General features: G+C 62.3%; 4 protein-coding genes across 4 annotated transcripts; 3 read left to right on the top strand and 1 right to left on the bottom strand.

Moving 5' to 3' along the window:
- The first annotated feature begins 3,770 nt into the window (after nt 1–3,770).
- Nucleotides 3,771–6,239, top strand: TUBB4B (tubulin beta 4B class IVb). The gene is made up of 4 exons (XM_030293301.1): nt 3,771–3,898; nt 4,177–4,285; nt 4,388–4,498; nt 5,025–6,239. The coding sequence occupies exons 1-4, from the start codon at nt 3,842–3,844 to the stop codon at nt 6,083–6,085; spliced, it is 1,338 nt and encodes a 445-aa protein (XP_030149161.1). The 5' UTR covers nt 3,771–3,841; the 3' UTR covers nt 6,086–6,239.
- On the bottom strand, nt 6,119–11,926 carry FAM166A (family with sequence similarity 166 member A). The gene is made up of 7 exons (XM_030293302.2): nt 10,303–11,926; nt 8,143–8,357; nt 7,796–8,061; nt 7,576–7,702; nt 7,152–7,246; nt 6,670–6,787; nt 6,119–6,320 (listed from the first exon to the last, which is right to left on the bottom strand). Exons 1-7 carry the CDS (start codon nt 10,356–10,358, stop codon nt 6,232–6,234), a joined length of 966 nt encoding a protein of 321 aa, XP_030149162.1. The 5' UTR covers nt 10,359–11,926; the 3' UTR covers nt 6,119–6,231.
- A 472-nt stretch (nt 11,927–12,398) lies between these two features.
- STPG3 (sperm-tail PG-rich repeat containing 3) lies at nt 12,399–15,732 on the top strand. Its single transcript, XM_032595548.1, has 6 exons — nt 12,399–12,580; nt 12,694–12,851; nt 12,977–13,111; nt 13,217–13,305; nt 13,967–14,267; nt 14,386–15,732. Exons 1-6 carry the CDS (start codon nt 12,474–12,476, stop codon nt 14,517–14,519), a joined length of 924 nt encoding a protein of 307 aa, XP_032451439.1. The 5' UTR covers nt 12,399–12,473; the 3' UTR covers nt 14,520–15,732.
- A 1,241-nt stretch (nt 15,733–16,973) lies between these two features.
- Nucleotides 16,974–27,350, top strand: NELFB (negative elongation factor complex member B). The gene is made up of 13 exons (XM_030293144.1): nt 16,974–17,275; nt 17,628–17,791; nt 18,012–18,111; nt 18,533–18,763; nt 20,933–21,118; nt 21,748–21,860; nt 22,411–22,513; nt 22,732–22,827; nt 23,050–23,192; nt 23,301–23,407; nt 25,930–26,071; nt 26,170–26,278; nt 26,382–27,350. Exons 1-13 carry the CDS (start codon nt 17,174–17,176, stop codon nt 26,526–26,528), a joined length of 1,743 nt encoding a protein of 580 aa, XP_030149004.1. The 5' UTR covers nt 16,974–17,173; the 3' UTR covers nt 26,529–27,350.
- The last annotated feature ends 321 nt before the right edge of the window (nt 27,351–27,671 follow it).

The raw sequence follows: 27,671 nt of genomic DNA on the forward strand, positions 1-27,671 counted from the left end.
GGCAAGAGCCTGTGCTCTGAGGAGGCTGGACGTGTCCGGGGCCCTTCCCCATGGGTGCAGGGGGGAGGGGCAGCCGTCTCCCATTCCCCCCCCCCCCCGCCCGCAGAGGACGTGGCCTGGGAGCCAGGCGTGGGCAACCTCTCCGAGGGCCAGCCCCATGGGTCCCGCAGACGCACAGGGAGCGAGGAGGGCAGTGTGAGGACCAGGAGGCCCCGGGATGCCCCTGTCCGTCTCTCTCGGATGGGTGGGGTGCAGGGCAGTGTCCGGGTGAGACACAGGGCTGTCTTGGGCCCAGCAGAGCAGGCACTCGGCACCCCCCAGGAAGCAGGGCCTGCCCCTAGAGCCACCTGCACCTGGAGCCCATGCCTCCCCAAGCCCCTCGGCTGTGAGGTGCACGAAGTTCAGGTGAGGGGGTGAGGCTGAGCGATGTCCACCCACCTGAGGGTGCACCCCCCACCCGGGCTCGGCTTGCCCCTGCCCCTCCCTGCGGCAGGGGCGTGGCCCACTTCCACCCTGTAAGGCTGGTCGGCCTGCCAGCCAGTAAGCTGACTCCAGGGAGTCAGGGCCTCCCTGCTCCCATCCCAGGGCTTCCTGCAGCACCTCTCTCACCTCCCCACCCCCGCCCAAAACAACGAAAGCTTCTTAGGTAGAATTACATCTGTCGCCCAGAACTCGCGCACCGAGGGGCACATGCCCACCTCCATCAGAAGTGGAGATGACCCTGGGCAGGGGCCTGGGTTGCCCAGTTCTTAGTATGCTGCTGTGGTCATCACCTCCTCCTTGTCCAGGGAATGCTGCCCGCTGGGGGAGGCACCTCTTTCCCAAGCCCTCTGGGTCTGCCTACCGGGACCCAGTGTGGGAAGAGGTCTGAATGGCCAGGAAGAGGAGGCCTGAGGAGTCCCGGGTCACTTCTTGCCCTTGGTCCCGCCTTTCCACTCCCCCTCAGAACTCCCAGCCCTCCCCATGTCCTCTCAGCTCTCGGTCCCCTCACTCCCCATGTCCCCTGCCCCCCCCCCCAAGATCCCAGGCCTCCTAAGCCTGAGGTTCACTGCCCACTGAGGGAGGTAGCTACTTGTTCTGGGGCTCATGGGATCAAGACCCCCGCAGCAGGCTCATCCACGACAGCTTGGTTCCCTCCGATTTCAGTGACCTCAGGACGCTCCTGGTGGTGGACATCAGCCTCAAGGTTCCTCTGATGAAAGTTCCCAGAGGTGGGGCTGGGCCTGGCTAGTTCCCTGGGGAGATTGGGGGTGGTAGTGGTGGTGGAAGCTTTCTGTCCCCACTGTGGGGACACAGAGAGAGGGGAAGAAAGTACCCCATGCATCCCTCCTTCCGGGGCGGGTGAGGCCGCCCACAAAGGCTGACTGCAGGTCCTTTGAGGCCGCCAAGGACTGTCTGCCTGCTGCCCCTGCCTGGCGGTAACGCACCCTCCCGCTGGGACCATGGCCACGAGTAAACAGAGCCTTCGTTTGTGGATGCCTCCAACAGCTGCAGGCTGGGGCGGGAGGGGCAGGCGCCCAGCACTCCCACGGCCCCTGCCCAGGCTTCCCAGCACGTCTGGCCCTCTCTGCCCTGCATGGCTCCCGGCCACAGACCCCCACGGGGCCCAGGCCCCCGGGGCTGGCCCTGCTGCCCCATTAAGGCCCATCTCTGCACACTGTGGCAGGAACTGCTTTGGCTCAGGGTGGGGATCTGCAGGGCCTCCGCCAGCCAGCCCAGTGCAGCAGCAGCCACCTTGGTTCTTGGGCTCAAGCCTGAGAGCCACAGGGAGACTCGTGCTGTCTTGTTCCCAGTGTCCATCTCTCGGGGACAATGGGAAGGGCGAGGTGGACAAGCTGGTGTCTCAGAGCTCGGAGGCTCACACCTGGGCAGAAACACAGCCTCTGTTCCATCACCCATATGAAGCGGAGGTGCCACACTGAAATGTGGGCACGGGCCTTTTCCAGAAAGTGGGGATGTCAGGCCATACACCCTGGGGGAGGGCGATGAGAAGAGAAGGCTTTGACAGACACCTCAAAGAGCAACCTCCCCAGGGCTTTGTACCACCGCTGGCTCATGGGGGGGGGGGGGGACATCTGAGCTTCTCTCTTCCTCACCCGATTTGTGGGTTTATGACTGCCACAGAGCCGGGCCTTGCCGACTGCTGCTTGGGCAGCTGAGTTACTTTGCAGGGCACTGTGAGGAAACCGGGATGCCAGGCAGTGACCCTGTGCACAGCACCTGCTAGGGGGAGGGGGGGGAGGGAGACCCGTGAGCAACAGAAGCTAGGTCCACCTTCCCGGCAGGTATGTGGGGGAGGGGGCTGGTTCCCCAGGCCCCGCTGGGACTGACTGCTGACTCACCCTCCAGGCCAGGACCGCAATCCGGAGGAGCCCAGCTGCAGACCGCTCTCCAGGGGATGAAAATGCTAACCTCTGTGCCAGCATGCTGCTTGTCTCAACAATTTCATCCACAGTTCAGTTTCGGACGTCGCATTCCATAATATGTTAAGGTCGCACGTGTGCCATAGTAACGCGGTATCGCATACCGTAGGGTGTTATGCAAAGAGAGTGCGTTCTCCTTACAGAACATAACCAGGTATTGCCCCCCAACACCTCTGGGTCGGGAGACAAAGGAAGCAGGAAGTTCCCTGAGAAAACCAGAATCTAGGGAGGCTCCAGTGGCCACAGCAAGGGAGACAGTTCAAGGCTGACCAAAGGGTGTGATTCAGTTGTTCTAAAATGTTACAAAAACGTACGCAAATGCAGTTTTTAAAACGACTGATTAAAAATGCGACCGTATGTAATTTAACTGTTTTTCCTTCACAAACTACAGAAAAAGTAAACGCATTTGTCAAGCCCAGGTATGGTGGGGGGGGGGAGCGGGGACGGAGCGCCCGGAGATCGGGGGCCCGCCCTCGTCTCCACGCAGCTCTGTGCGCCCCTGGGGCCGAGGCACCAGGCGACCGGCGCGAGGCCAACTCGTCTCCACAACAAGTGCGCGCCGCGGCCAGGCAGGCCCCCGCCCTTCCCTCCCCTCCCCAGGCCCCGGGGCCGAGGCCCCACGTGCTCCCTCACCTGACCGCGACCGGAGCGGGCGTTGGGACCGAGGAGGGCAGCCCGGGACCGCCAGGCCTCGCCCACACGCTCGTCCCGGCGCCGCCCCCGCTCCCGCCCCCTCGTTTCGTTCCCCGGGGTCCTAGGCAGCCGTGCCGGAGAAGGCGCTCGGCCGGCCCGGCCCGCGCGCTCGCCCCCCGGGGCTGCAGTCTCCTGCACGTGTGCGCGCGCGGCCCGCAAGGGCACAGCCCTACGCCGCCGCCCCACCTGCGTTTCCCCGGGCGCGGACCGCGGACTGCGCCCACCCCGCGGCCCGTCCGGCTGGCCCTCCCCGGGGCGATAAGTCCCAGCCCGCGCCCGCAGCCCGCCCCCGGAGCCCGCCCCGCCCCGCCCCGCCCGCGCGCGTCCCCGCGGCACTGCGGCGGTTACCAGGACGCTGGCCCTAGGTCGGCGTGCTCTCCGGAGCCAGCCAATGAGAGGACAAATCAATCATTTGAAACACCCAATGGCCAGAGTACTGCAGCGCGAGGGAGGGGTTTTTGATAGGGAGAGCAGAGACCGAGGCTGACCAATGAAGAGCGAACGGCGGTGGGAAGGTGGGCGTTAGGCGGTTGGATTGACGGGAAACACAGCCAGTCAAACCAGGATGTTTGCCAGCCTCGTTCTCGCGGCCCAATACGAGGCTGGCGGAGGCGGGTGCGACGGATATATAAGCGTTGGCGGAGCGTCGGTTGTAGCACTCTGCGCGCCCGTTCTTCGGCTCTTGCGTCCGTCCTTCCGCCCGCGCCGCCGCCGCCGCCGCCGCCATGAGGGAGATCGTGCACCTGCAGGCCGGCCAGTGCGGCAACCAGATCGGCGCTAAGGTGGGTAGTGGGGCGCACGGGCCCCGGCACGGGTCTCCCGGGCGGGTGGGCGGGCGGCGGAAAAGATGGCGGCAGCGGGCCGGTGGGCGGACGGCGACCCGCATTGCGGCCCGGCACAGGGTCGGGGCCGGGGCGGCGGCGCTGGCCCCCGGGGACGGATCTGGAGGCGGCCGCGGGGTGGCGGGGGAGGGGAGGGCCGCGCCCATCCGGGGCGGGGCCGACTCCGGGCCCTGCCGGCGTGACTCAGCCTCGGCCCGGCCCGCCGGCGTCTCTCGCAGTTCTGGGAGGTGATCAGTGACGAGCATGGCATCGATCCTACCGGCACTTACCACGGCGATAGCGACCTGCAGTTGGAGCGGATCAACGTGTACTACAACGAGGCCACCGGTGAGACACCACGCCCCTTTCCTAACTCCTTCCTGCCTCCCCCGCGGCTCTTCTCTCGCTGACGTTCTCTTACCCTTCCCCCCCCCGCTCCCCCCGTCCCAGGTGGCAAGTATGTGCCCCGAGCTGTGCTCGTGGACCTGGAACCGGGCACCATGGATTCCGTGCGCTCGGGACCCTTCGGTCAAATCTTCAGGCCAGACAACTTCGTTTTCGGTGAGCCGCGGTAGGGGCTGGGCGGCGGCTTGATAGCCAGGACGGCTCAAAGGTCAAGGGGTGCCCAAGGTCACCGCCGTGGTACCGCAGAGCTGAGATCCTGATCCACTCTGCCCCCTGAGCAGACGCTAGCGCCCGTGGACACCTTCCTCCTCTCCCTGGAGTCAATCTCCTGTAAAGCGGCTTTGGGAGGGAGGCCCAGCTGTCCACCCGCAGGGAAGGAGTCAGCAGATGTAATCTTTCTGCTACAAACGTTGAATTGCAGGCAGTGGAAGCTGTGTTTGCAGCTCATCTGTCCTTGAGAATTGGCCGGGGCCGCCTGTGGGAGGGGATGGCTTATTGTTAAGCCATTTTGGCTTGATTCCTAACTTAATTTTTAATCGGGCAGGCTCTTAACCTTCTGGCTTGGGGGTCCATTTGCTCTACCTGCAGGTTGAGTTCACACCATGTTACTTGGGGTTTTTTGGCACGGGTGACCAGTGGGGACCACGTGCCCGGCAAAGAGTGACTGGCTGCCTTCTTACAGGTCAGAGTGGTGCCGGGAATAACTGGGCCAAGGGGCACTACACGGAAGGTGCAGAGCTGGTCGACTCGGTCTTGGATGTCGTGAGGAAGGAGGCCGAGAGCTGTGACTGCCTGCAGGGCTTCCAGCTGACCCACTCCCTGGGCGGGGGCACCGGGTCTGGGATGGGTACCCTCCTCATCAGCAAGATCCGGGAGGAGTACCCCGACAGGATCATGAACACGTTCAGTGTGGTGCCCTCGCCCAAGGTGTCGGACACGGTGGTGGAGCCTTATAACGCCACCCTCTCGGTCCATCAGCTCGTAGAGAACACAGACGAAACCTATTGCATTGATAACGAGGCCCTCTATGACATCTGCTTCAGAACCCTAAAACTGACCACTCCTACCTATGGGGACCTCAACCACCTGGTGTCAGCCACCATGAGCGGGGTCACCACCTGCCTGCGCTTTCCCGGCCAGCTCAATGCTGACCTGCGCAAGCTGGCTGTCAACATGGTCCCCTTCCCCCGCCTGCATTTCTTCATGCCCGGCTTCGCCCCACTGACCAGCCGAGGCAGCCAACAGTACCGGGCCCTGACGGTGCCCGAGCTCACCCAGCAGATGTTCGATGCGAAGAACATGATGGCTGCCTGTGACCCCCGCCACGGCCGCTACCTGACCGTGGCCGCAGTGTTCAGGGGTCGCATGTCCATGAAGGAGGTGGACGAGCAGATGCTGAACGTCCAAAACAAGAACAGCAGCTACTTCGTCGAGTGGATCCCCAACAACGTGAAGACCGCCGTCTGTGACATCCCGCCCCGGGGGCTGAAAATGTCCGCCACCTTCATCGGCAACAGCACGGCCATCCAGGAGCTGTTCAAGCGCATCTCGGAGCAGTTCACGGCCATGTTCCGGCGCAAGGCCTTCCTGCACTGGTACACGGGCGAGGGCATGGACGAGATGGAGTTCACCGAGGCCGAGAGCAACATGAACGACCTGGTGTCCGAGTACCAGCAGTACCAGGACGCCACGGCCGAGGAGGAGGGCGAGTTTGAGGAGGAGGCAGAGGAAGAGGTGGCCTAGAGCTGACACCCGGTAAAGCACGCGGAAGCTGTGTGAACTCTTTATTCGCTCACGGTCTGTTCTCTGATAGCCATGTCTCTGTGTGCACTTGCTCTTTTCCTTGTCTTGACGTCACATGCTGTACAGACGCCACCATTAAAGCATTTTCATAGTGTCTGGTCTCGCCTCTCCAGTTCCTTCTGATAGGCTCTGCGGGTGCTGTTGCCAAACGTCATCGCGTAGTTGTCTTGCATGGCTGCAAGGGGGAACGCTGCAGCTGAGCCCCAGCCTTGCCCACACCCAGGAAGGGCATTCAGAGGGCTACCCGGGCACCTGCCTCCTGAAGATGGGCTTCGCCTGTCCACACTGAACCTGTGGAGGACCAGCACGGTCTAGAAGCAGCCAGCCTCTGGCTTTGAGTAAGGGGCTGAGCCCCTTCCACACCAGGGGGGGATACGAACCCTGGGATCGTACAGCTGGCTCTGTGCCAGTGGTACAGCGTGGGTAGGGGACCCCAGTCCCCCAACTCCTTCCTGGAGCAGCCTGGTCACTCTGCCCTTGTTGAGCAGGTGGGCGGGGGGGGGGGGTGTCTGTTGTGTACTCACATGGTATAAACCCCATGTAGAAAGGTATCAGGCCCTTGCTGTTATAGATGGTGTTGCTGGGCCAGTGTGTTCTGGGCAGCCTTTCACCCAGGGCACAGATGGGATTTTTGATCAGGAACTGTGGAAACAGGCAGGTGCTGACGTGCTGCCCTCGCCAACCAGTAAGTGCGACAGGTAATGGTGGAGGCTGGGCTGGTGATCTGAGAGGTGGCTACTGCTCCCAAGGTCTCTTCTGCCCTACCTTCTCCCCACAATGCTGGGGAGTAGTGAGCCTAGGTCTGGTCAGAAGCATGAGGGGGAGCAGCCTCTTTGGGCCAGGCAGTCCCCCCTCCCTAGGCCTCTAAGGAAGCCTGCCCTCCACAGCCCTCTCCGGGAAAGCCGGCTGAGCCTTGGCCATGCTCCTGCCTCCCGGGAGGTGTGGACACCGCCTTGCGGGCCATGATGGGCATTTGGGAGCAGGCCCAGAGATGACGTCCTCGTACCTGATTCTTGTCAAACTCGTCCATAGCCTGTGTGACACCATCGCAGTAATTCACCCCCATCACCCAGGCAAAGCGAGGGACAAAGCCAGCATAGCCTAGGGGATGGAGTCGTCAGGGTCCTGCCCCAGGTCCCCTCCACCTTTCTCTGGGCATACCCACCTGTCCCCAGGTAGGTCAGGGAAGTCTGTTGGGGCTCCTTCCCTAAACGTGAGTTTCCCGTTGGGGCAGTGGGTGGGCTGGAGTATCCCACCTTGGGAGAGGCTGGGCTCTGGGAAACCGCTGTCAGGGCAGGAGCATGGGTGGGGGCGGACCCACCGGCAGCCCTCCTCACTTGCTCCCCCTCACCCTGCCTGGGCTCCTTAGAGCCTTGTTGGGGGGTGGGGCGGGGCGGGAGTGTGCTCGCGCCCAGGCCCTGGGCACCCACCTGAGATGGCTTTGCGTTGGGTCAGGTTGGGGTGGTCCAGCTGGGGCAGCCTGTGAAACCTGCCCACATCTGATGTCTCCTGCTGGTGGGCTGGGGGTGGGTGTTCATCCCTCCTGCAGTGGTATAGCTGGGATGGGAGGGGGGCAAGTCACTGCCTCAGCCCCACCTGGGTCTGGGTCTGGCAGGGGTGAGGCTTGATCCCAGCACATCTCCCAGTTACCTGGGCCTGCGCAGGGGCCTCGTGGACAGGGGTGGTGCTCTTCCAGCCTTCCTCACCGTATGCCAGCCGCAGGCCTGGGTGTCCAAAGTCTCTGGAGTCCCCCTTCCTGCCTGGTGGGCACGGAGGGTAAGGGGGGTAGGGCATGAAGCCTGCAGGCCGCAGGACCTGCCTGGATGCGTTCTCTGCCCCCGATGGCCCCTCCTGGGCATTCACCTCCTGGGGTGGGAACCGGCCCAGGATCTCAAAGTTCTCGTAGGGCTTCAGACCTGTATGGATAGGGTGAGCGTGAGTGACGGCACCCAGGAGGGTGGGCCCGGGACAGGCAAGACTGGTGGCGGAGGGCTCACCGGTGTAGTGGGGGATGTAGGGCTCAGTCAGGTCGCGGCAGGGGATCAAAGGTGGCTTGGACTTGCTGAAGTCCTCGATGAACCTGGGCTTGGATATGGGGGACAACACCGAGCAGGGGCTCTTCCTCACGCCGGGGTCTGTGAGCAGCTGCGCTGTGGTGCGCCCATAGGTGTTCCCCACCTGGTAGCGCAGTTGCGGATAGAAGCCGGCATAGCTGCGGAGGGAGGAGGGGGAGGGCCAGTGGGCAAGGGCAGGGCCCTTGTGACAGGGTGTGGATCCAGCCTGCCGGCCACAGGCAAAGGTACCTGACCTCACAGAATGGGAATCTCAGTAGCAGCTGCTTTCAGAGGCTCTTGAGGCTTGGATGGGCGGCACAGGCCAAGCACTGACAATAGGCCTGCCCCACCGGTGAGACGCAGTCCTGTCACCACCAGACTGCCGTCCACTCTCTACCCAGCCACCCACGAACAAGGAGCTTAAAGATGAGGGAACGGGAAGGGGTGGGGGGGGGCGCCTGGGTGGCTCATTTGGTTAAGCGTCTGACTTCGGTTCGGGTCATGATCTCACGGTTTGTGAGTTCGAGTTTCGCATCGGGCTCTGTGCTGACAGCTCGGAGTCTGGAGCCTGCTTCGGATTCTGTGTCTCCCTCTATCTCTGCCCTTCCCACACTCACACACTCACTCTCTCTCTCTCTCTCTCTCTCTCTCTCTCAAAAATAAATAAACATTAAAAAAAAAAAAAAAAGATGAGGGAACGGGGGATTCTGCCCCTTTGAAGCATTTACAGGGATGGTGACAGGTCCCAGAACCGGACTGAGGCACAGCCCAGTCTACACAATGTGGTATCCCGGGAAGGCATCACTGACTTTGGCCCCCCGGGAGGCCAGTAGCCAACTGTATGGAGCCAGGATTTGAAAAGCAGGTGGGAGGGCTGCTGGTAGGAGGCAACGGCCGGGCTGAGTGTCCTTGAGAGATAGGAGTAGCGTAGGCACCGCAGTGCAGGCCCCAAATGGGGGTAGCGGTGGGGCCTGTATGATCACCCAAGGAACGCAAATTGTTTTCTTTCAAAAAATTGTCAAAGGTGTGGGGGTGCCTGGGTGGCTCAGTCGGTTGAGCGTCCGACTTCAGCTCGGGTCATGATCTCACGGTTTGTGGGTTCGAGCCCCACACCGGGCTCTGTGCTGACTGCTCGGCGCCTGGAGCCTGCTTCCAATTTTGTATCTCCCTCACTCTCTACCCCTCCCCCGCTCATGCTCTGTCTCTCAAAAATAAATAAATATTTAAAAAGCGTTTTTAAAAACTGTCAGAGTGAATGCAGAATTGCTAGTTTGAGAGATAAGCAGGACTGAGGCAAGAAGGGTAAGAGCCCTCTTCTGTATCAGCTGGCCTGATGTTTGCCCAGAACCATTGTGGAAAGTCGGGTCTGACTCCTTTCTGGATTCTTTTCTTTTCTTTTCTTTTCTTTTCTTTTCTTTTCTTTTCTTTTCTTTTTCTTCTTCTTTTTAATGTTTGTTTATTTTTGAGACAGCACAAGCAGGGGAGGGGCAGAGAGAGGGGGACAGAGGATCTGAAGTGGGCTCTTTGCTGACAGCAGAGAGCCCAATGTGGGGCTTGAACTCACTCAACTGATTGAGCCACCCAGGTGTCCCAGACTTTTTTCTTTCCTGTGGATGTGTGTGGTGTGTGTGTGTGTGTGTGTGTGTGTGTGTGTGTAGGTGTGCACATACATTCCAGAGAGGGCTTACTTTTACTTTAGTTTTTACCTTGGGGGTACCGAGTAAGGCAGCCTGGCAGCCTGGCCGGTCAGTTTACTCTGGATGCTTATGTCTTTCTAACATGCAGCATTCTATGGAGTGAGCGTCCGGAGTTTATTTGGCCAGCTTCTGCCAGCTGCCGGGCCGGGCCCAGTTTTCTGCTCTTAACAGACCTGTTGGCCATCTGGTAGGGCTCTCAGCACAGTGCTAGAGGGGAGGAGAGGTTTTCGCCCCTGGCAGCCCCGCCCTACCACTCCTGCCCCAGGCCTCTCCGGGCCCTCCAGCCTCGTCCCCACTCCCTGGAGACCAGCTTCTGTGCCGTCTTCACAGGTGGCCTTGAGCCCTCCCCTGCTGCCCTCCCCCATCCTCTGCAGACCCTAGACTCCCCCGGGGCTTCAGCACTTACCCAGGGATATAGTGAGGTTCTGGCGTGAAGAGGTTGTGTTTCTGAGTAGCTGTCATCTTGCCTCAATAGCGCCTTTGATGGCTCCAGCCCCTTTCAGTGTCTGACTCCCTTCCCTGAGAGGAGTCCCTGTTGCCTGGAAACCATTGTGAAGAGGCCTGCCATTGTTGGGCCCTACCTGGGCTGGGCCCTTCCTTAACCCTGTGAATGCTCCCATTTTACAGGTGGGACGCCTAGGCCCAGACAAGCAACAGGCTAAGGAGGTGTCACACTGAGGTTCCCTGAGCTCACAGAATTGGGACAGCTGTCTTGGGCCTGTCAGGAAGTGTGGGGCGGAATGAGGCCTGGACTCTTGCTGCCCCCAGGAGGCCAGCAGCCAGCTGAAAAGTAGCTTCCCCACCCAAGCCCACTCCTGAGACCAGAGGCTCTGGAAGCTTCACAGGCATCGTGGGAAGCCTCGTCCGGGGGTTTCTGAGCTTCAGAGCTGTTGCGACTCTGTCCTGGAGCGCCTTTCCCCTGGAACTGGGCACTGTCTTCCATTTTAAACAATTCCTGATTTGATTTTATTTTGTTGTATAGGAATGACTTTCCAACTATAAAAACAAAGGAAGGTACCAACCAAAGAAGAAATTAACAGATTCTAGTACCTGTTGAAAAAAAAAATACTCAAAGGCAGACTACGAATTGGGAACAAAGATTGCAACGAGTGTTGTGGACAGACATGTACGAGTATAGAAACTTTATAAAACAAAAACAAGAAAAATTAGTGCAATGATAGAAAAATGCCCATGTAATGAACATCTTAAGACCCCAGAGTCTATACACAGAAGACTGAACCTGAAATAAACACTGCTGAGGTCTGATGTTGGAAGTCTTTGATGCTCATTGCCAGCAAGGTCCCAGGCACTGTCCAGACAGCACCTGGAATACATATCACATCCATACAAGACACTACGATCTTTGACGGGGCGCTTCCACTCGTAGGAATCTATCTACTCCGAGGAATGACTGACATTGAGCTGAAGACATCTGTGCTGTGTCACCCATCACAGTAACAGGTGTTACAGGGAGCAGTCACTGAACCCAAACGTTCAGTGCTTTGTTAATAAAGCTCCCCCTACAGCCACTGTCAATTATGCTCTCAGAGAACACTGTACAAGGGAAGGGCCCTGAGCACAGGTCGTGAGCCCCTCACCCTAGGGAAACACATGTTTCCTCAAGCAAGTCTCCATTTGTCCGTCTGTCCCTCCATCTGGAGCACCTCTGGAGGCCAGGCAGGGTCAGTGCTGGATGGGAGGGATCAGGAGAGAAAGAGACTGGGTCTAGGTAGGGTGGGCCTGGAGGATAAGATGTTCCTGACTGGGCCCTGTCTGCACCGATTAGGTCAAGAACAGGGCTGGGGCTGACAAGCTGGTCAGTTGCAGAGGGCACAGCAAGGGCCATGGTGCCCAAGCAGGCTCGCACTCATTTGGGCTTATTGTTCCTTTGCATTTCAGCCTGAGCAGCCCCGTTCATCTGCGACACCTGACAGCCTCTGTGCTCCTAAGCGGAAGACGGGCCCCCACATCTCCGTACTGCCTGGCACCCGCGTAGCCACCAGGCAGCTCCAGTCCCAAGACGGCCTCTACGGTCAGCATGGTTCACCCAGGCCCACCTGCCATTACTTTTCTTTTTTGAGGCTGGGTTTCCAGCAGGAGCCCCTCCTCCTCCAGGGAGTTTCCCTGGATCCCTCCACCCTACCCCCCTACTGCCTCATTCTGGATGGCACCGCACAGCTGGGCATCCCATAGCACCCACCTCTCCTCATCCCTGTGCGGAGGCCTCGGTCCTCCCAGAAGCCCTGCTAAAGTGGACCCGGGCTCTCCAGGGGACCCCCCATTCTATGAGAGGAGAGGGTTGGGATAAGAAGGGAGAAGAGAGGAAATGAGGCCAAGCCAGGAGTCACTGGGGCCGACTAGGGGTCCTCCCGGCCAAGGCTGACACCAGGGTGACCCACCTGGCAGGCCAGGGGAGGGGCCCCTCAGAGTGGCGCACTGGGGCAGTCCCTCCAGGGCTGGGCAGCGTTCCTTCTCCAAGGAGTCCCTGGCAACGGAGGCGGGGGGTGCCCATTGACTGGCCAGTGAGGTCACAGAGCTCTGAGGTGTCCCTGGGGAAGGGAGCAAGACACTTTGAGGATGAATTTTGACCAGAAGGCTGTGAAATTCCTGGCAAATTTTTACATCAATGGAGGCAAACACTGGACCCATGGCCCCCTGAGGCAGAAGACACTTGTGCCATACCAGTAACTTCCCAGGGAGCCGTGGGTGGGCTCGGGTGTGTGTGTGGGGGGGGGGGGCGGCCCAAATGCAGTGGCCGTTGGACTGGCTGGACGGTGCTTGTCTGTCTCCCTTACAGGCCCAAGGCCTGTGTCTTGGTGCTGGGCCCCCCGCCAGGGGCCGCCTGGGAGGAGATGTGGACCCCTGGAGGGCAGGAGTTCCCACCTGGCCTCGGGATGCAGACGAGTCCCCCCCAGGAGCGTCCCCCGATCTGCACCCAGAACCTGAAGGAGCTGTGTGAGTAAGGGTCCTGGCTACCGCCTACCTCCGTCTGGTCTGGGGAGGCGGGCGGGGGGCGGGGGGGCGGGGGTGGGGGGGAGGTGCCTGCGGAGCCTCTAGGCCCAGAGCTTGCTTCCTGCCAGTACTGGAGCGGCGCCCACCCATCGTGACCGACCTGCAGATCCCCGGCCCCACCAAGTACCAGGCGCCCGATGCTTCAATACGCGAGTGCTCCCCACATCCCCACTTCAGCATCGGCCGCAAGCACTCCACCCGCGGTGCGTGGCCCCTCCCTGCGCCCCTCCACACCGCTCGCCCCCTACCCTGGGAGTGGGGCTCCGGCTACTAGCCTTCCCTCCCCAACCACGCTGCCGCTACTGCAGAGGGCGGTGGCCGCAGGGCGTGGCAGACAGCGTGGTTCCAGAGCGAAAGCCCCTTCACACAGAAAGCCGACTTTAACCGAGAGCAAAAGGTGGAGGCAGGACAGGTCCTGTGGGGCGGGCTGGAAGATGGGGTCCTGAGAGGGGCGGAGGCCGGCCTGGGGGCGTGTCGGAGGAGGAGCCTGTGGGGGCGCGGAAGGGGGGTCCGCGAGGGGCGGGGCTTCTGGGGCGGGGGCTGGGGGCGCGGGCCGGAGGAGGGGTCTGTGGGGCGGGATTGGCTGGTGGGGGCGAGGCCTGTGGAGAGCGGGCTGGAGGAGGGGCCTTTGGGGGCGGGGCTTGTAGGGCGGGCGGGAAGGGGGCCCGAGGGGGCAGGGCCTGTGGGGCGGACGGGAAGGGAGCCCGAGGGGGCGAGGCCTGTGGAGGCGGGTTGGAGGAGAGGCCTGCGGGGGCGGGGCCCGCAGGGGAGGCCTGTGGGGGCGCGGAAGGCGTCTGGGAGGGGCGGGGCCTATGGGGTGGGGGCTGTGGGGGCGGGTTAGAGGAGGGGCCTGCGGGGCGGGAATGGGCTGGTGGGGGCGAGGCCTGTGGAGGGCGGGCTGGAGGAGGGGTCCTTGGGGGCGGGGCTTGTGGGGCGGGCGGGAAGGGGGCCCGGGGGGCGGGGCCTGTGGGGGAGGGTTGGGGGAGAAGCCTGAGGGGGCGTGGATAGGGGACCTGTGGGAGGGCGGGAGGGGCCCGCAGCAGCCTCTTTCCCCTCAGTGGCCATCGCCCGCGGACTATCAACCACTCAGCCGGCCTGCCTGCCCGGCCTTCAGCTTTGGGGGCCGCCGCCCCGCCTCCAAGACAGTTGAGGCCCGCTCCCGGCCGGGGCTGCTGCGGGCCGGGGGTGCGGGTTACCGTGCCCAGCCCCGGCTCCAGGCCCCTCCTCAGGCCCCGGGGGGCGAGAAGCGCCCAGGCCCCAACACCTACGACATCTCTCCTGGGAGCCGGCTGCAGAGCCACCGCCCGCCCGCCTTCTCCATGAGCCGTTCACCTGCGTTCGCCTCCTGGGTCAGCTCCTGTAAGGAGGCTTCTGATGACAGAGGCCAGGCCCTGGGAGCAGGACGGGGGACTCAGCCTGTGGGGGAGCTGGGAGCTGGCGCCGCAGCTTGGGTGGGGCTCCCGCCTTCTCTCTGCAGCCCACACTCCCGGCCCAGCTGCCTACCATGTGGAGGATTGCTATAACTCGCGCTTCCCCTCAGCACCTGGGGTGGTCATCCAGGGCGTGCGAAGACCCAAGCGCCATGACACAGGACCCTTCTGCACGCTGTAGCCCCTGCTGGGCTCAGCCGGCCGGCCGGTTATCCACGGAACCCTGGTCTCCCCGGGGGGGCCCCAGCTTGGCCTTCTGACTCTCTGGGCGCCTCTGATGCCCCCTCCTGGCCGGCCAATCCCTCTGTGAGCTGCGGACAGCAAGGAGGGCCCAGCCGGAAGCCCTCACCTGCCCACCCCCTTGCCACACAGAGATGCTGTCGTTCTTTCCAGCTCTGTTGTGTCTTTCGTGAGCTGTCCCACGGATGTGGCCTGCTGCTGACCTGCCACGTTTGGCTTTCCTCAGCCAGGGGTCTCCTTTTGCTTCCCCTTCAGTGCTCTCTTCTCTAGGGTGGGTGGGGTGGCGGCCTGGGACTTCCTGGCGGGGGACGGGGTGGGAGGGAGACCTGTGGGCGGTACAGAACACCCCCATCTAGCTGTGCTACCCGGCAGACTGGTGCAGCTGCCAGCCCACCCAAAGCCTGCCCAGCCACCAGAGAGGACCCAGGGGACCAGCTTGCCAGGGCCTGGCTCTACATCCTTCAGCTCCTGACCAAAGACCCTATGAACTTGCCTGGGGCTGTGCAGGCCCCGCCACAGCCAACAGACTTCCTGGGCCCTCACTGGTCGGGGCCCCATGCTTGCCCACGGCAGCAACCTGCCCCTCTACCCAGGGCTTGTCGCCAAGAGTGCCTCCCTCCGAGGGCCTCACTGCAGCTGGTGGTGACTGCACCAATTCCTCCAGGGATTCCCCCCTATGCCACCCAAGTCCTGGGCCAGAGCCTGACCCCTTCAAAAAGGCACTGCAACAGCTGCTCCTGTGGTGTGGACATCGCCCCATTCTGCAGGGGGGCCAAGGCCCAGGGGGTCTGAATGCGGCCCACCTGTGACCTCTTCTAGGGCTTGAGTGCCAGCACCCCTGGGAATCGGAGCAGTGGGACTGCAGATGGCCGTCCTAGGGCCCTGGGCTGACCAGCTCAGGCAGCAGGCAACAGAGACAGAGCTGTGAGCGCCCTGGTCTTGGGAACTTGGCTCAGGGGGCTCTGCTTGCTGCTGCACCACTGGCAACCCCTAGTGCTCAAAGTCAGAAGTGGGACTAGCGGGAAGGATGGAGCAATCCCCTGTAGCTGGGCTGAGGAGGGAGGGCTTCCTGGAGGAAGCAGTAGAGGAATTGACTTTTAAAGATGATCAAGGGGCGCCTGGGTGGCTCAGTCGGTTGGGCGTCCGACTTCATCTCAGGTCATGATCCTGCGGGTTCATGGGTTCGAGCCCCACATCGGGCTCTGTGCTGACAACTCAGAGCCTGGAGCCTGTTTCAGATTCTGTGTCTCCCTCTCTCTGCCCCTACCCGGCTCACGCTCTGTCTCAAAAATAAACATTAGAAAGAAAAATCAAGAGTTTGCTGGGCAATGTGAGGGAATTTCTAGCAGGATAAACCTCAGAAGCCAACGCACACAAAAAGGGAGAGGGTGTGATGTTTGGCGTGGCCAAGCTTGGGAGGATACAGGGCTGTTCGGATGAACGGAGGTGAACTGGTGAGGTGAGAGCCTGCAGAGGGCTGACTGCTGGGTCCAGGGGCTTGCACACTTAGCAAGGAGGAGCCGAGGGAGGGTGCAGACCAGGCAGTGGCCACTGACTTCGTGTGAGCTTCTTGCGCTGCAAGGGACAAGGGACACCATGACAGCTGAAACTTGAATTCGCAGTCAGGATGGACACCTCAGCCTGAGGGCCCACCACCTTGGGTGAACTTGGGGTTAGATGCTCATGGTGATGAGTATAGCCATCCTTGGTCATGACACCACTTTGCCCCCAGGTCTCTTCCTAGGTCTCTGTTAGGCACCTCTGGAGGCACACTTAGATTTTAGTCGCATTTGCAACAACCCTGTGCTGTGAACTTCATCCCTGTCCCGGTTTGACAAGGAGGGAGCCAAGTTCCAGGGAGAGAGAGGGTCGAGCACCTGGTGAGGCCCAGGGGCAGGGAGCTCCCGGGGCCGAATGCTCCTTTCCTTGAAGCAAAACTATTTTCACAGTCAAAAGGCTGCTGTGAGGTCAACAGCAGGATTGTTCATGGTTATAAACATAAAATATACTTGGTTAAAATGTCAGTGCTGAAATTCGTAAAGCAGGCCAACCCCGCCGGCAGCACCCCTTCTCCGGTGTCCGGCCCCCTTCCCCGGTTCCCCCACCCTCAAGTGCCCCGCAGCACCCCGCTGTGCCCCCAGAGGAGGATGAGGTCAGACGCAGCACACGCCACCAGGTCCGGCCGCAAAAGAGCGGCGGGCTGGTGCCTCGGGGTTGGGGTGGGGCTCAGGTGGGCGGGATTCCCGTCGACAGCCCGCGCCGCGCCCCCGAGCACAGCTTCCGCTCACGTCCTCTGAGCTTGGAGCCGGGCGCGACGCCGCTCCCAGGAACCTCTGCGTGGCGATCGCAGTGTTTCCCGGGGACCGGTCGGTCGGCGGACCCGGCCTCGCAGGGCGGAAGTGGGCGGCTGCGGTGCCCGCGGAGCCGCGCTGCGGGCGGGACCTGGCCGAGCTGGAGGGCGCCGGGGAGCGGAGCTCGGGCGGTCCCCGAGGCCCGAGCGAGCGGACTTCGGGGGGACCTGCGGCGACCGCGCCGGCGTCAGGGGAGCGCGGCGGGGATGGGGCGCCGAGCCGGGCGGGCGCCGGGGCCTCGGCCATGTTCGCGGGGCTGCAGGACCTGGGCGTGGCCAACGGCGAAGACCTGAAGGAGACGCTGACCAACTGCACGGAGCCGCTCAAGGCCATCGAGCAGTTCCAGGTGGGCCCCGGTGGGGAGGCCGGCGATCTGGGCGTGAGTCCTGCCGGAGGCGCGGGGGGCGCGGGGGAAGTGGGCAGATGTCCGTTCCGCGGATGGAGGAAGCGGGTGCCCTGAGCTGGTTCCCCGCTGATGGACATCTGGTTGGGTACCGGGGTTTGCCGTTATGTGTATATATATACCCTGGTTTGCAACCAGGGCTGCTGGGAGGCATCCTTGCCTTCTTAGGTACTCAGGGCATCTGGGGTGCTGGCCGGGTGTAGCAGCGACCCGAAGTTTCTGTTGTCGCCTCCCCATGAGCCCAGCCCCAATAAGTAAAATCGACCCCCCCACCCCCCGGCCTCTGTTTCCTCAGACAGAGAATGGTGTGCTGCTGCCCTCCCTGCAGTCGGCCTTGCCTTTCTTGGACCTGCATGGGACACCTCGGCTGGAGTTCCACCAGTCGGTGTTTGATGAGCTTCGGGACAAGCTGCTGGAGCGGGTGTCCGCCATTGCCTCAGAGGGGAAGGCTGAGGAAAGGTAGGTGGGCAGGTGACATGTGCAGGCCCCTTCCCAGCCTTGGAACGGAGTCAGCAGCACTTAGCGTTCCCTTGGCGACACACCCCCGCTCGCAAAGGGGGCCTTTACTCGAGTGCCTCGCCTGTGGAAACGTATACCCTTATCTGCCATCTGTCTGGGGACAGACAGCTGCTTCAGACTGGGTCCTGTGCTGCTCCTTTAGTCACACGAGCCTTTCCAGGTACAAGAAACTGGAAGATCTTCTAGAAAAGAGCTTTTCTCTGGTGAAGATGCCGTCCCTGCAGCCAGTGGTGATGTGCGTCATGAAACATTTGCCCAAGGTAAAAACCGTGGGCCCACATGCTCAGGGCGCTCTCTGCACGAGCCCTTACTTGGGGACATCACGCACGTGCTTCGTCAAGCTGGCACCTTAGCTCTGGGGGGGTCTCGTGAGCTGCCTGCCCAAACCCCGAGCAGCCCTGGGGCATGTTCTCTGTGCTGGCTTTTCTCTGACAAGCCACACGGAGACTGATGCCTGGTGTGGGAATTGGGCTGTGGGACCCTTGGCGACTCGGCAAGAACTGTCTGTGTTCAGCTTGGCTGCTTACATCTGCTGGGGCCTGGGGTCCAGTCACAGGCACCCCTGTTGGTGGGTCTGGGTTGAGGTGCTTTCTGCTGGGGGAGCTGAGGCCTCCTGACCCGTCTTGAGGGAGGTCCCTGGGGCACAGGTGCGGCTCACAGGTGGCCGATATGGTCCTGTAGGTTCCGGAGAAGAAGCTGAAGCTGGTGATGGCTGACAAGGAGCTGTACCGGGCCTGTGCCGTGGAGGTGAAGCGGCAGATCTGGCAGGACAACCAGGCGCTGTTTGGCGACGAAGTTTCTCCGCTGCTGAAGCAGTACATCCTGGAGAAGGAGAGTGCGCTTTTCAGCACCGAGCTCTCCGTCCTGCACAACTTCTTCAGCCCTTCCCCGAAGACGAGGCGCCAGGGCGAGGTGGGGCACGGGGCCCCCGACCACCCTCTTTCCCACCCCCGTGCACATTTCGGTCGTTCTGCCCCTGGGAGGGGTGGGCTTGTACGTGTGGTTGGGGGTCTTTGTGATGTGGTGCCGAACGTGGACCTCTCTGGTTTTATGTCCTTGGTGCTCTGTGAGTCGGCAGGCCTTTCTGGTTAAGTTCATCGTGTTGTCCTTTGGCTCTGGGAAATTTTCTTTTTTTTATTTTATTTATTTATTTTTATTTATTTTTTTATTTTATTTTTTTATTTTTTTTTAAATTTTCTTTTTTTTAAAAGGTTTTATTTTTAATAATTTTTATTTGTTTTTTTGTTTTGGTTTGTTTTTTTGAGAGGGAGAGAGAACACGAGTGGGGGAGGGGCAGAGAGAGAGGGAGACACAGAATGTGAAGCCGAAGCAGGTTCCAGGCTCTGAGCTGTCAGCATGGAGCCCGATACGGCACTCGAACCCGCAAACCGTGTGATGATGACCGGAGTCAAAGTGGGACACTTAACCGACTGAGCCACCCAGGCGCCCCTAAAGATTTTATTTTTCAGTTATCCCTGCACCTAATGTGGGGCTCGAACACACAACTCTAAGATCAAGAGTCCCGTGCTCTTCCACCTGAGCCAGCCAGGCGCCCGTCTTTTCTTTCTACGTCGGATTCGTTCCTCACTCTGACAAGCGAATGTTTCTTGAGTTCTGATTTCCTGCTAGAAGTGCCTGCACCCTTCGGCGACTCTGGGGGTCAGGCTGTTTGCTGGGGGCACTTGCAGTTTGTAAGGGAGCCGAGGCTCCACAGTAAATGTCACATGCCAGGCACCCAGAGGAGTGGAGGGTCGAGGCATGAGGTCCCAGAGCCAGGCAAGGCAGAGCCGGGCAGCTTGGGTTCTGGGGGTGAGGAGGAGGAGCCAGGCTGGGGTGTGAGCGCAGGCTCTGAAGGGGAGCAGGCTGGCTGTGTGGGAAGGTAAGGCTGATGGGGCTGGAACCGAGAGCAAGCAGGTGAGTGTGTGTGCGGCGGGGGGCGGTGAGCTCGGGAGGGCCGGAGGCCACCACGGACACTCTGGCTTTTCCCAGTGAGTTGGGGGGCCACTGCAATTGCCTGACGTGCTCCAGCATGATGGCTTAACGGCGGAGGCCACCAGGCCCGGGTCGAGTGGTGCGGGGGCGTCTTGCTGGTTCTTTGCTTTCTCGCCTGGGGTTGTGTGTTTGGTTGAAGTGGGATCTGACCTAACGCTTTCTCCCCAAATCCGGCCAGTGGTTGTGGTGATACTTCCTGCCTGTGGTCTCTTCCTGCTCTTGTCGGCCTGGGTCCTTCCCACCTGTGCGGCCTTCACCACTGCGGGGGCGGGGGTTGTAGCAGGTGTGTGTGGCACCCACGGTCCTCAGGGTGTGGGTCGGCCACTAGGGCCACGGCTCCGTGCCCAGCGGCCTGCGCCTTGCCTCCCGTTCGCGGCGAGGTGGGCCTGGGCTGTGGTCAGGGCAGGCACGTGTCCGCCCTCGTCCACACCGGAGCTGCCCGCGTGCTGAGATGTGGGTTGTGCTCCGGGTCCGCTCTGTGCGTCAGGGTCCCTGAGGCCTGCTGAAGAGGCCTTGCTGGGGGCCCTCGAGGTTGCCTGGCGGGCGCTCACTGCTTCTGTCCCTGCTCCCCCCTGCACGCACTGTGTACAGCCTGGTGGCTTTTGGGGCGCTGTGGCGTCTCTTACCCCAGCTCGTCCTGTCTGCTTCCCACCATCAGAGCAAGAGGCCTGCCTCCTGCTCACGGTCGCGCGGTGAGCCGTGCTCCCTCCCGCTGGTGGAGGCTGCTGGAGACTTCCACGCGGGGTGCGGGCTGCAGAGGCGGGTGGTCCCTGCCGAGGGAGGGGTACAGGTGCTCGACATGGGAGGACGCAGGGAGCAAGGCAGCCCTGGCGGGGCTACAGTGGCCAGCGTCTCTCAGCGGTGCCCCAGTGTCCCGTGCCAGCTGATGGGCGGCCCTGGAGGCTGGGGTCCTAGGCCGATGGGCTCTCAGGGTCTGTGGGATCCAGGGTGGCCACCACCTGACACAGAGCTGGCGTCTTGTGACAGAGGAGACTCTGGGTACGCCCGCACAGGAAGGAGTAGAGTCGGGCTGGGGCGGTCCTGCCCCCGCGGCCGTCGTGACCCCGAGGCGCGGGTCTCCTCCCCCAGGTGGTGCAGAAGCTGACGCAGATGGTGGGGAAGAACGTGAAACTGTACGACATGGTGCTGCAGTTCCTGCGGACCCTCTTCCTGCGGACCCGGAACGTGCACTACTGCACGCTGCGGGCCGAGCTGCTCATGTCCCTGCACGAGCTGGACGTCGGGGACATCTGCTCCGTGGACCCCTGCCATAAGGTGGCGCCCCCCCGCCCGCCCCGCCCCCTTCCCTCCGGCTCCTCCCCTTCCCTCCGGCTCCTCCCCTTCAGGGCTCTGGCCGCCCACCCACCCGGCCACGTGCTGTGTGCCAGCCCCCACACCCCCTCTGCCGCCCAGGCTTAGGGGCACCTGAGTCAGAGCCACCGGCCCCGCGTCTGCCGTGTTCGCCTGCTGTTTATTTCCCCGCTGTAGCCTTCTCTGGTCTTTCCTGGGCCACTGTCCCTCCCCTGCTCCAGAGCCCTCAGGGGCCACTTGTGTGCTCCAGGGATGGGGCTTTCCGTGCCGCTGTTGTCTCCCGCACGGATGGTGTGCAGCCCCAGACAGCGTTAGGTCCGGGGGGCTGTGCGGCATCAGGGTCCCGCAGTGGGGGCTGCCAGGGAGACCCCCTTGAGAACAGAGCACAAATACTGCCTGCTCCGAGCACCACCTGGCCTGCTGGGGATGTGGGACCTCAGGCCTTGCGCCGTACCGGGCCCGGACCACGTGAGGCTGCGGGTCCTGTTGCCGACGTGAGGCTCGGGGTGGTGGCTGCAGCTGAGCGGTGACCACGGGAGCCGTCCGGAGGCCGCGGTCTCTGACCCTGTCCCGGCTGTGCTTCCTCCCCACAGTTCACCTGGTGCCTGGATGCCTGCATTCGTGAGCGGTTTGTGGACAGCAAGAGAGCCCGAGAGCTGCAGGGGTTTCTTGACGGCGTGAAGAAGGGGCAGGAGCAAGTCCTAGGGTAAGGGTCGGCCTTGTGCCGGTGCCCCAGCCCCCAGGGTCCTGTCCACAGGTGTCCGGATGAGCAGGCCGTGTCTGCAGTTGCTTCCAGTGTGGTTTAGAGCTGCCTTGGCGCTCGTGCACACGGCTGAGACCTGGCTGCTGGGGCCGAGGCTATCAGAGTTCCGGTGAGCCGGGGCCTGACTGCGACCGGGGTGGGTGGTCAGCGCCGTCCCGGGGCCGCTGCGCTGGCGGGACCGGCTCTGTCGAGCTCTCTTTTGCAGCTCTTTCTCTCTGTGACCGTCTCTGTGGGGCCCTCGTGAGCTTACGGCATCAGGGGCAGGTCCTCAGAACCAAAACGGGGCCTTAATTTTTTAAAAAACTTTTAAAGCCCTTCAGTATTTTGAGCAAGTTAAGGATAAGTTCCGAACATCAAGTTTTTGTGCCGAAGAAGCACAGGGCGGGCGGGTGGGCGGGCTTGCTCTGTGCGGAGGGGCCTTCCCCCCAGGACAGCGGCCAGGGCAGCCCGCCCGTGGCCGCGCCACGTTGACGCAGTGTGCTCATCCTCACAGGGACCTGTCCATGATCCTGTGTGACCCCTTTGCCATCAACACCCTGTCGCTGAGCACCGTCAGGCACCTGCAGGAGCTGGTCGGCCAGGAGACCCTGCCTAGGGTGAGCGCGGCGGCTGGCTGCACGCTGCCTTCTGGGTGGGTGTGTGGCCAGGCCCGTGCCGGCCGAATGACAGCACTCCCGATGGGCGGTGGGTGCCGTGGGGGCTGCGGGGGAAGCCGAGGCGTCTGGCCGCGGCCCAAGGACCCTGCCAGGCGACGAGCGATTTCAGTGGAGGGGAGCCTTGGGTGAGCACGTGCTGAGGCCTTCGTTTCCCACAGGACAGTCCCGATCTCCTGCTGCTGCTCAGGCTGCTGGCGCTGGGCCAGGGGGCATGGGACATGATTGACAGCCAGGTCTTCAAGGAGCCCAAGATGGTAACGCGACGGGGGTGGGATGGTTTCCACCGCTTCCTCCAGAGGGTCTGTGGGGCAGGGTCTGTGGAGCTCAGCAGGGCGGGGTCTCGGGAGGTGGGAAGGAGGGACAGGCCCTCGGGCTGAAGTCGAAAAAGGCAGATGCAGGGAGGCGGGCGAGGGGCGGGGTCCGGCAGGACAAAGGTGGGGCTGAGCCCGACCGCTCCTGGGTCTTCTCTGGCGTAGGAGGTGGAGCTCATCACCAGGTTCCTGCCCATGCTCATGTCCTTCGTGGTCGACGACCATACCTTCAACGTGGACCAGAAGCTGCCGGCCGAGGAGAAGGCCCCGGTTACGTACCCGAACACGCTCCCGGAGAGTTTCACCAAGTATGGGCCCCACGGGCACGGGAGGGCGTGCCGCGCGCCCCGCCCCCCAGCTCCCCACGGCCGTGCGGAGGGCGTCGCCCAGGGGTGACCTGTCCTTGCCGGGCGCAGGTTCCTGCAGGAGCACCGCATGGCCTGCGAGGTGGGGCTGTACTACGTGCTGCACATCACCAAGCAGAGGAACAAGAACGCGCTCCTGCGCCTGCTGCCGGGGCTGGGTGAGTGCGGGCAGGCCCCGTGCCGGGCCCCGGGCTCCTGCCCTGTCCCAGCTCTGAGGGGCTGGCTCGGCGCGCTTCTCCGTCTTTGTCTTCTGGAGGTGGTTTTGGTGCAGGGGTGGGGGCAGCTCAGCTTGGTAGTTTCACGGACACCCTTCGCCATTGTCACCGTGTGTGAAAGCATCTTTTTGGCTGTGGGGGAAAAGCTACCGTGATTTGCTCCTAACTGGCGAGGGAGGTGGAGCCCCTCAAGGCCTCAGACGATTGGGAGAGCTCACCGCCGACGGTGGGGCCGTGTGGGGCCAGGGGGCCGGTTGCTTCGTGGTGGGGCCCGAGTGGACCCCTCTAAGAGTAAGCTGCAGGTGGAGGCAAGGAGAAGGGTGTTGGGGAGCACCTGGCCTTCCCATGCTTGCCCAGACCCAGGGGCCTCTGCTGGCTCGGCTCACGTCTGGGGTGTTGAGGCTGCTTCATAAGGATCCTGCACGTTCCCGGCCAAGTGCATTTCTGGGTCACTGACGCGTCTGAGGGTGGTGCCCGTGTTACGTTTCCCGTGTTTTCTTTAGGAAGGAAGCTATTTGTGCATCTTACTTCGTATCTAGTTTCCATGTACGTGAACAGCACGAACTTATTTTCTTCTCGCTCTGGAGGCCGGAAGGGTGAAGCGAGTGTCCCGGGGCTACAGGCAAGGTGTGGGCGAGGCTGGCTCCTTCCGGAGGCTCTGGGGAGAATCTGTCTCCTGGTCTCCTCCAGCTTCTAGGAGCCGCCTGCATCCTGGCTCCTGACTTTGTCTCGCGGTTCACCTTCCGGCTCCTCCCGCCCGCACATCCCTCTGAGTCTGGCCCCCTGCCTCCCGCCTCCCTGTGATGCTGTCGGGCCCACCTGGGTCATGCGGTGTCGTCTCCTGTCGTAGGGCTTCTTTCCACATGAGGTAGCATGTCCACATGTAGACGTGTCACAGGGCCACAGGGGCTGGAGCCTGGAGACTTCCAATGGTGCCGTTTGGGTTTGTCTCATCGTTCCAGTTCGTTTCAGTACCTTTGTTTCTTTCTCGCGCCTAACGGTGTCAGCTAGGAGCGGGGTGTCCTGCCTGCGTCGGAAGCATCCGGTGAGGGAGTGCTCCTCCCTCCCTGCCTCTGACACCGCGTCGGTGTCTCCCAGCCACGCGCTGCTGCCCGGGGCGCTGGGCCTCAGATCTTTCCTTGTGCTCAGGATGGGTACGCTGTCCTCTTCTGTCATTACCAGGTGCTAGTAAGATCAGATGTCAGTTTTAAAAATTCCTTTCTGTTTATTTTTTAGCTTTTTATCGTGGGGGTTTTTGATGACGTTACAAGCAAAGAGCACAGCGTGGTGAAGCCCAGTGCCTCTCACCTGCTGCATGGGGGTCCGTGTGCGCCGCTCGTCCCCCGGATGATGGTCTGGACGTAAACCCACGGAGGACTTGACAGGTGTCTCTACAAAAGAATGGTGCTGTGGTCACATCTGGGTCCAGGGCCCGACGGTGGCCACGGATCTCTCGTTGTCACGTGACATTTGATGTGGGTGGTTAGTTCAAGTCAGGGCTCCAACTAGCGTCTCCCCTCCACCCTCGTGTCCCCTTGCTGCCTTTCGTGTTTCTCCTTGTCTGGAGGGTTCTGTGGGAAGGGTTGGAACCAGGGCATTTGTTTCCCATTAGGGACTTTGCTGGCAGTGTTCCCTGGGGTGGCGACCGTGCCCTTGCCTGAGTGTCCTGTAAAGTGCCCCCGGACGTGAGGTCAGCGGGGGCTCTGGTCACATGTGGTGGGGGCACAGCCCGGCTGCGTCTGATGGTGCCCGGGCCTCCCCGTGGCATTCAGTGGCGCCTGGGGCTCAGATAGTGCCATGGTCACAGCTCCCTGTCAGCACTTCTCTAGTGGCTGCTGTGGCACTTGTGTCCCCATGTGTGTCCCCCCCCCTCCCCGTGACCTGCTGCCCTCCAGCTGGGTCGTCGGCCTTGTTTGCTGTGCACTCTGTCTCTGGTCATCAGTGAGATACGTTGGTAGTTACCTTTGCTGATTATTTTAGTTGCTTTTTTTTTTTTTTTTTTTAATTTTTTTTTGATTAAATTAGTTTTTGGAGTCCGTGGCTTCAAAAAATGAAAATCTTTCCTTTCCTTTTGTTGTCTTTCTTCTAGAACCACGTAGCTCGCAGTCTGGTAGAACTCGGGGGCCGGTGCCGTGGCCCTTTCCTGTTTCTTTTCTAGTTCCAGTCTGTTCAGTTTCTCCCTCTTCTCGAGTCCACTTAGTCCAAAGTCCCTTGGCCATGGGGCAGAACCACGGGCAGCAGGCTCCCGTGCCCTCCCCACCCCGACCCTCACCCCCAGAGCCCTGCTTCTCTGCCTCCGTGGGGGCGGCTGGCCGCCCCTGCCTCCTCGCGGTGCGGGCCCCGGTTCTGGCTGCAGGAAAACCGGGCACCCCGCCCTCAGGGGGCGCTGCTGCTCCGCGGCCTCCCCGTTGGCCCATCCAGGGGCGGGGCGGCGGGCTGAGCGGGGCTGACACCTGTGTTTGCAGTGGAGACCTTTGGCGACCTGGCGTTTGGGGACATCTTCCTGCACCTGCTCATGGGGAACTTGGCGCTGCTGGCCGACGAGTTTGCCCTGGAGGACTTCTGCAGGAGCCTCTTCGATGGCTTCCTCCTCACCGCCTCGCCCAGGTGCCTGCACCCTGCGGGCCTCCGGGCGGGCGGGGGGCGGGGGGGAGGGGGTCGGTTCTGGGCTCCGCCCACCCGCCCGCTGCTGTGGCCTCTTCCAGGAAGGAGAACGTGCAGCGCCACGTGCTGCGGCTCCTCCTCCACCTGCACCACCGGGTGGCCCCGTCCAGGCTGGACGCCCTGCGCAAGGCGCTGGAGCCCACGGGCCAGGTGGGTGCCCTGCCTCCCGGGCCTGTGCCGCCCACCCTGCCCCCAGGCGGGCCGGGGGGGGGGGGGGGGGGCTGCCCCGAACCACGCACTTTCCCCCCTGCAGAGCGGAGAGGCCGTGAAGGAACTTTACTCTCAGCTCGGTGAGCGGCTGGAGCAGCTGGAGCACCGGAAGCCCAGCCCGGCCCAGGCCGCGGAGACTCCGGCCCTGGAGTTGCCCCTTCCCGCCGTGTCTACTCCGGCTGGGCTCTGAGCCTTCACCTGGGGCTGCTCGGGACTGGGCAAGGCCCCCGGTGGGGCCGTGGTCGGCCAGGAGGAGCTCCCCTGCTGTTGCAAGCACGGGACCCCGTCTCTCCTGGGGGCGGGCGGGCCGCTAGGGGGGCTGGGGCTGGCCGAGCGGAGCACCCCCCACCCTGGGACCTCCTGCACGTGGGGCCCCCTTCTGCGCCTCCGCCTCCCCACGAACTGGGTCCTGGGAGGTGTGTGTTGTCCACGGGAACGGGATCGTGTTTTCGCTCCTCGTGGGTCCCCGTCTGGTTCTGTGGAGCACAGCTCTGGGTCTGCTCTGCCCCTCCTGGCCGCTTGAACTCATTCCAGGCCGTGGAAGCTTCTGGCTGGTTGCCGCCTCGTGTTGTGGGAGGGGAGGCAGATTGGCAGTAGTTGGAATTAGGAAAAAGCCACCTGTTTTCCATGGGGCGAGGGTGGGAGGGGGACACGTGCCGAGCCAAGGGGGAGGGGCGGGCCCAGGCTTGTTGGCACAGACGGGCAGAATCATGCGGTGTGCTGAGTCCGGTCATCCGCAGAACGAACCTGGCTTCCGAGGAGCGTCTGAGTGTTTCACCCGGGACCGGCTGGCTGACCCAGAGCCCCACAGGCAGGAAGTTGCTCCCCCACTGGCCAGCAGCGCCCCATGTAGCAGGTGTGGCTGAGGAAAGCCCAGGCCACCGACTGGCTGCCTCAGTTTACCCTTGGAGGGGTGTGCTCCCTCTTACTCAGTCGCACCCGCACTTGGCCAAGTGAGGGACTGTTGCACAGTGAGACTTTGACTTCTGTAAATAAAAGGTGTTTGGGTAAATCCAGTGGGTGCGCTGTTTATGGGCACGCCTGAGGGGTGGGCGTAGTATAAGTAGGCAGCTATCTTCTTAAGGACATTTCTGCTTTGGGGGCCACGGTCTGGATGCTTGGCCCTGCCCCTGGGAGCAGGGGGGAGACGTCTGTGGGTGCACATGCTGAGGGGTAGTCCCTTTCCATTTTTTCCTTCGGAAGCAGAGATTCAGGCAGGACCCCACCCCCACCCCCCTATGCTGGGATCGTGGGGTGTGGGGAGGGCCTGGACGGTGTCCTCCGCCTCCCCCCCACTGGCCCCAGGAAGGCCGAGAGTACTGCCAGGCCACGT

The sequence above is a fragment of the Lynx canadensis genome, chromosome D4, assembly GCF_007474595.2.
Source record: "Lynx canadensis isolate LIC74 chromosome D4, mLynCan4.pri.v2, whole genome shotgun sequence".
Classification (NCBI taxonomy): Eukaryota; Metazoa; Chordata; class Mammalia; order Carnivora; family Felidae; genus Lynx; species Lynx canadensis.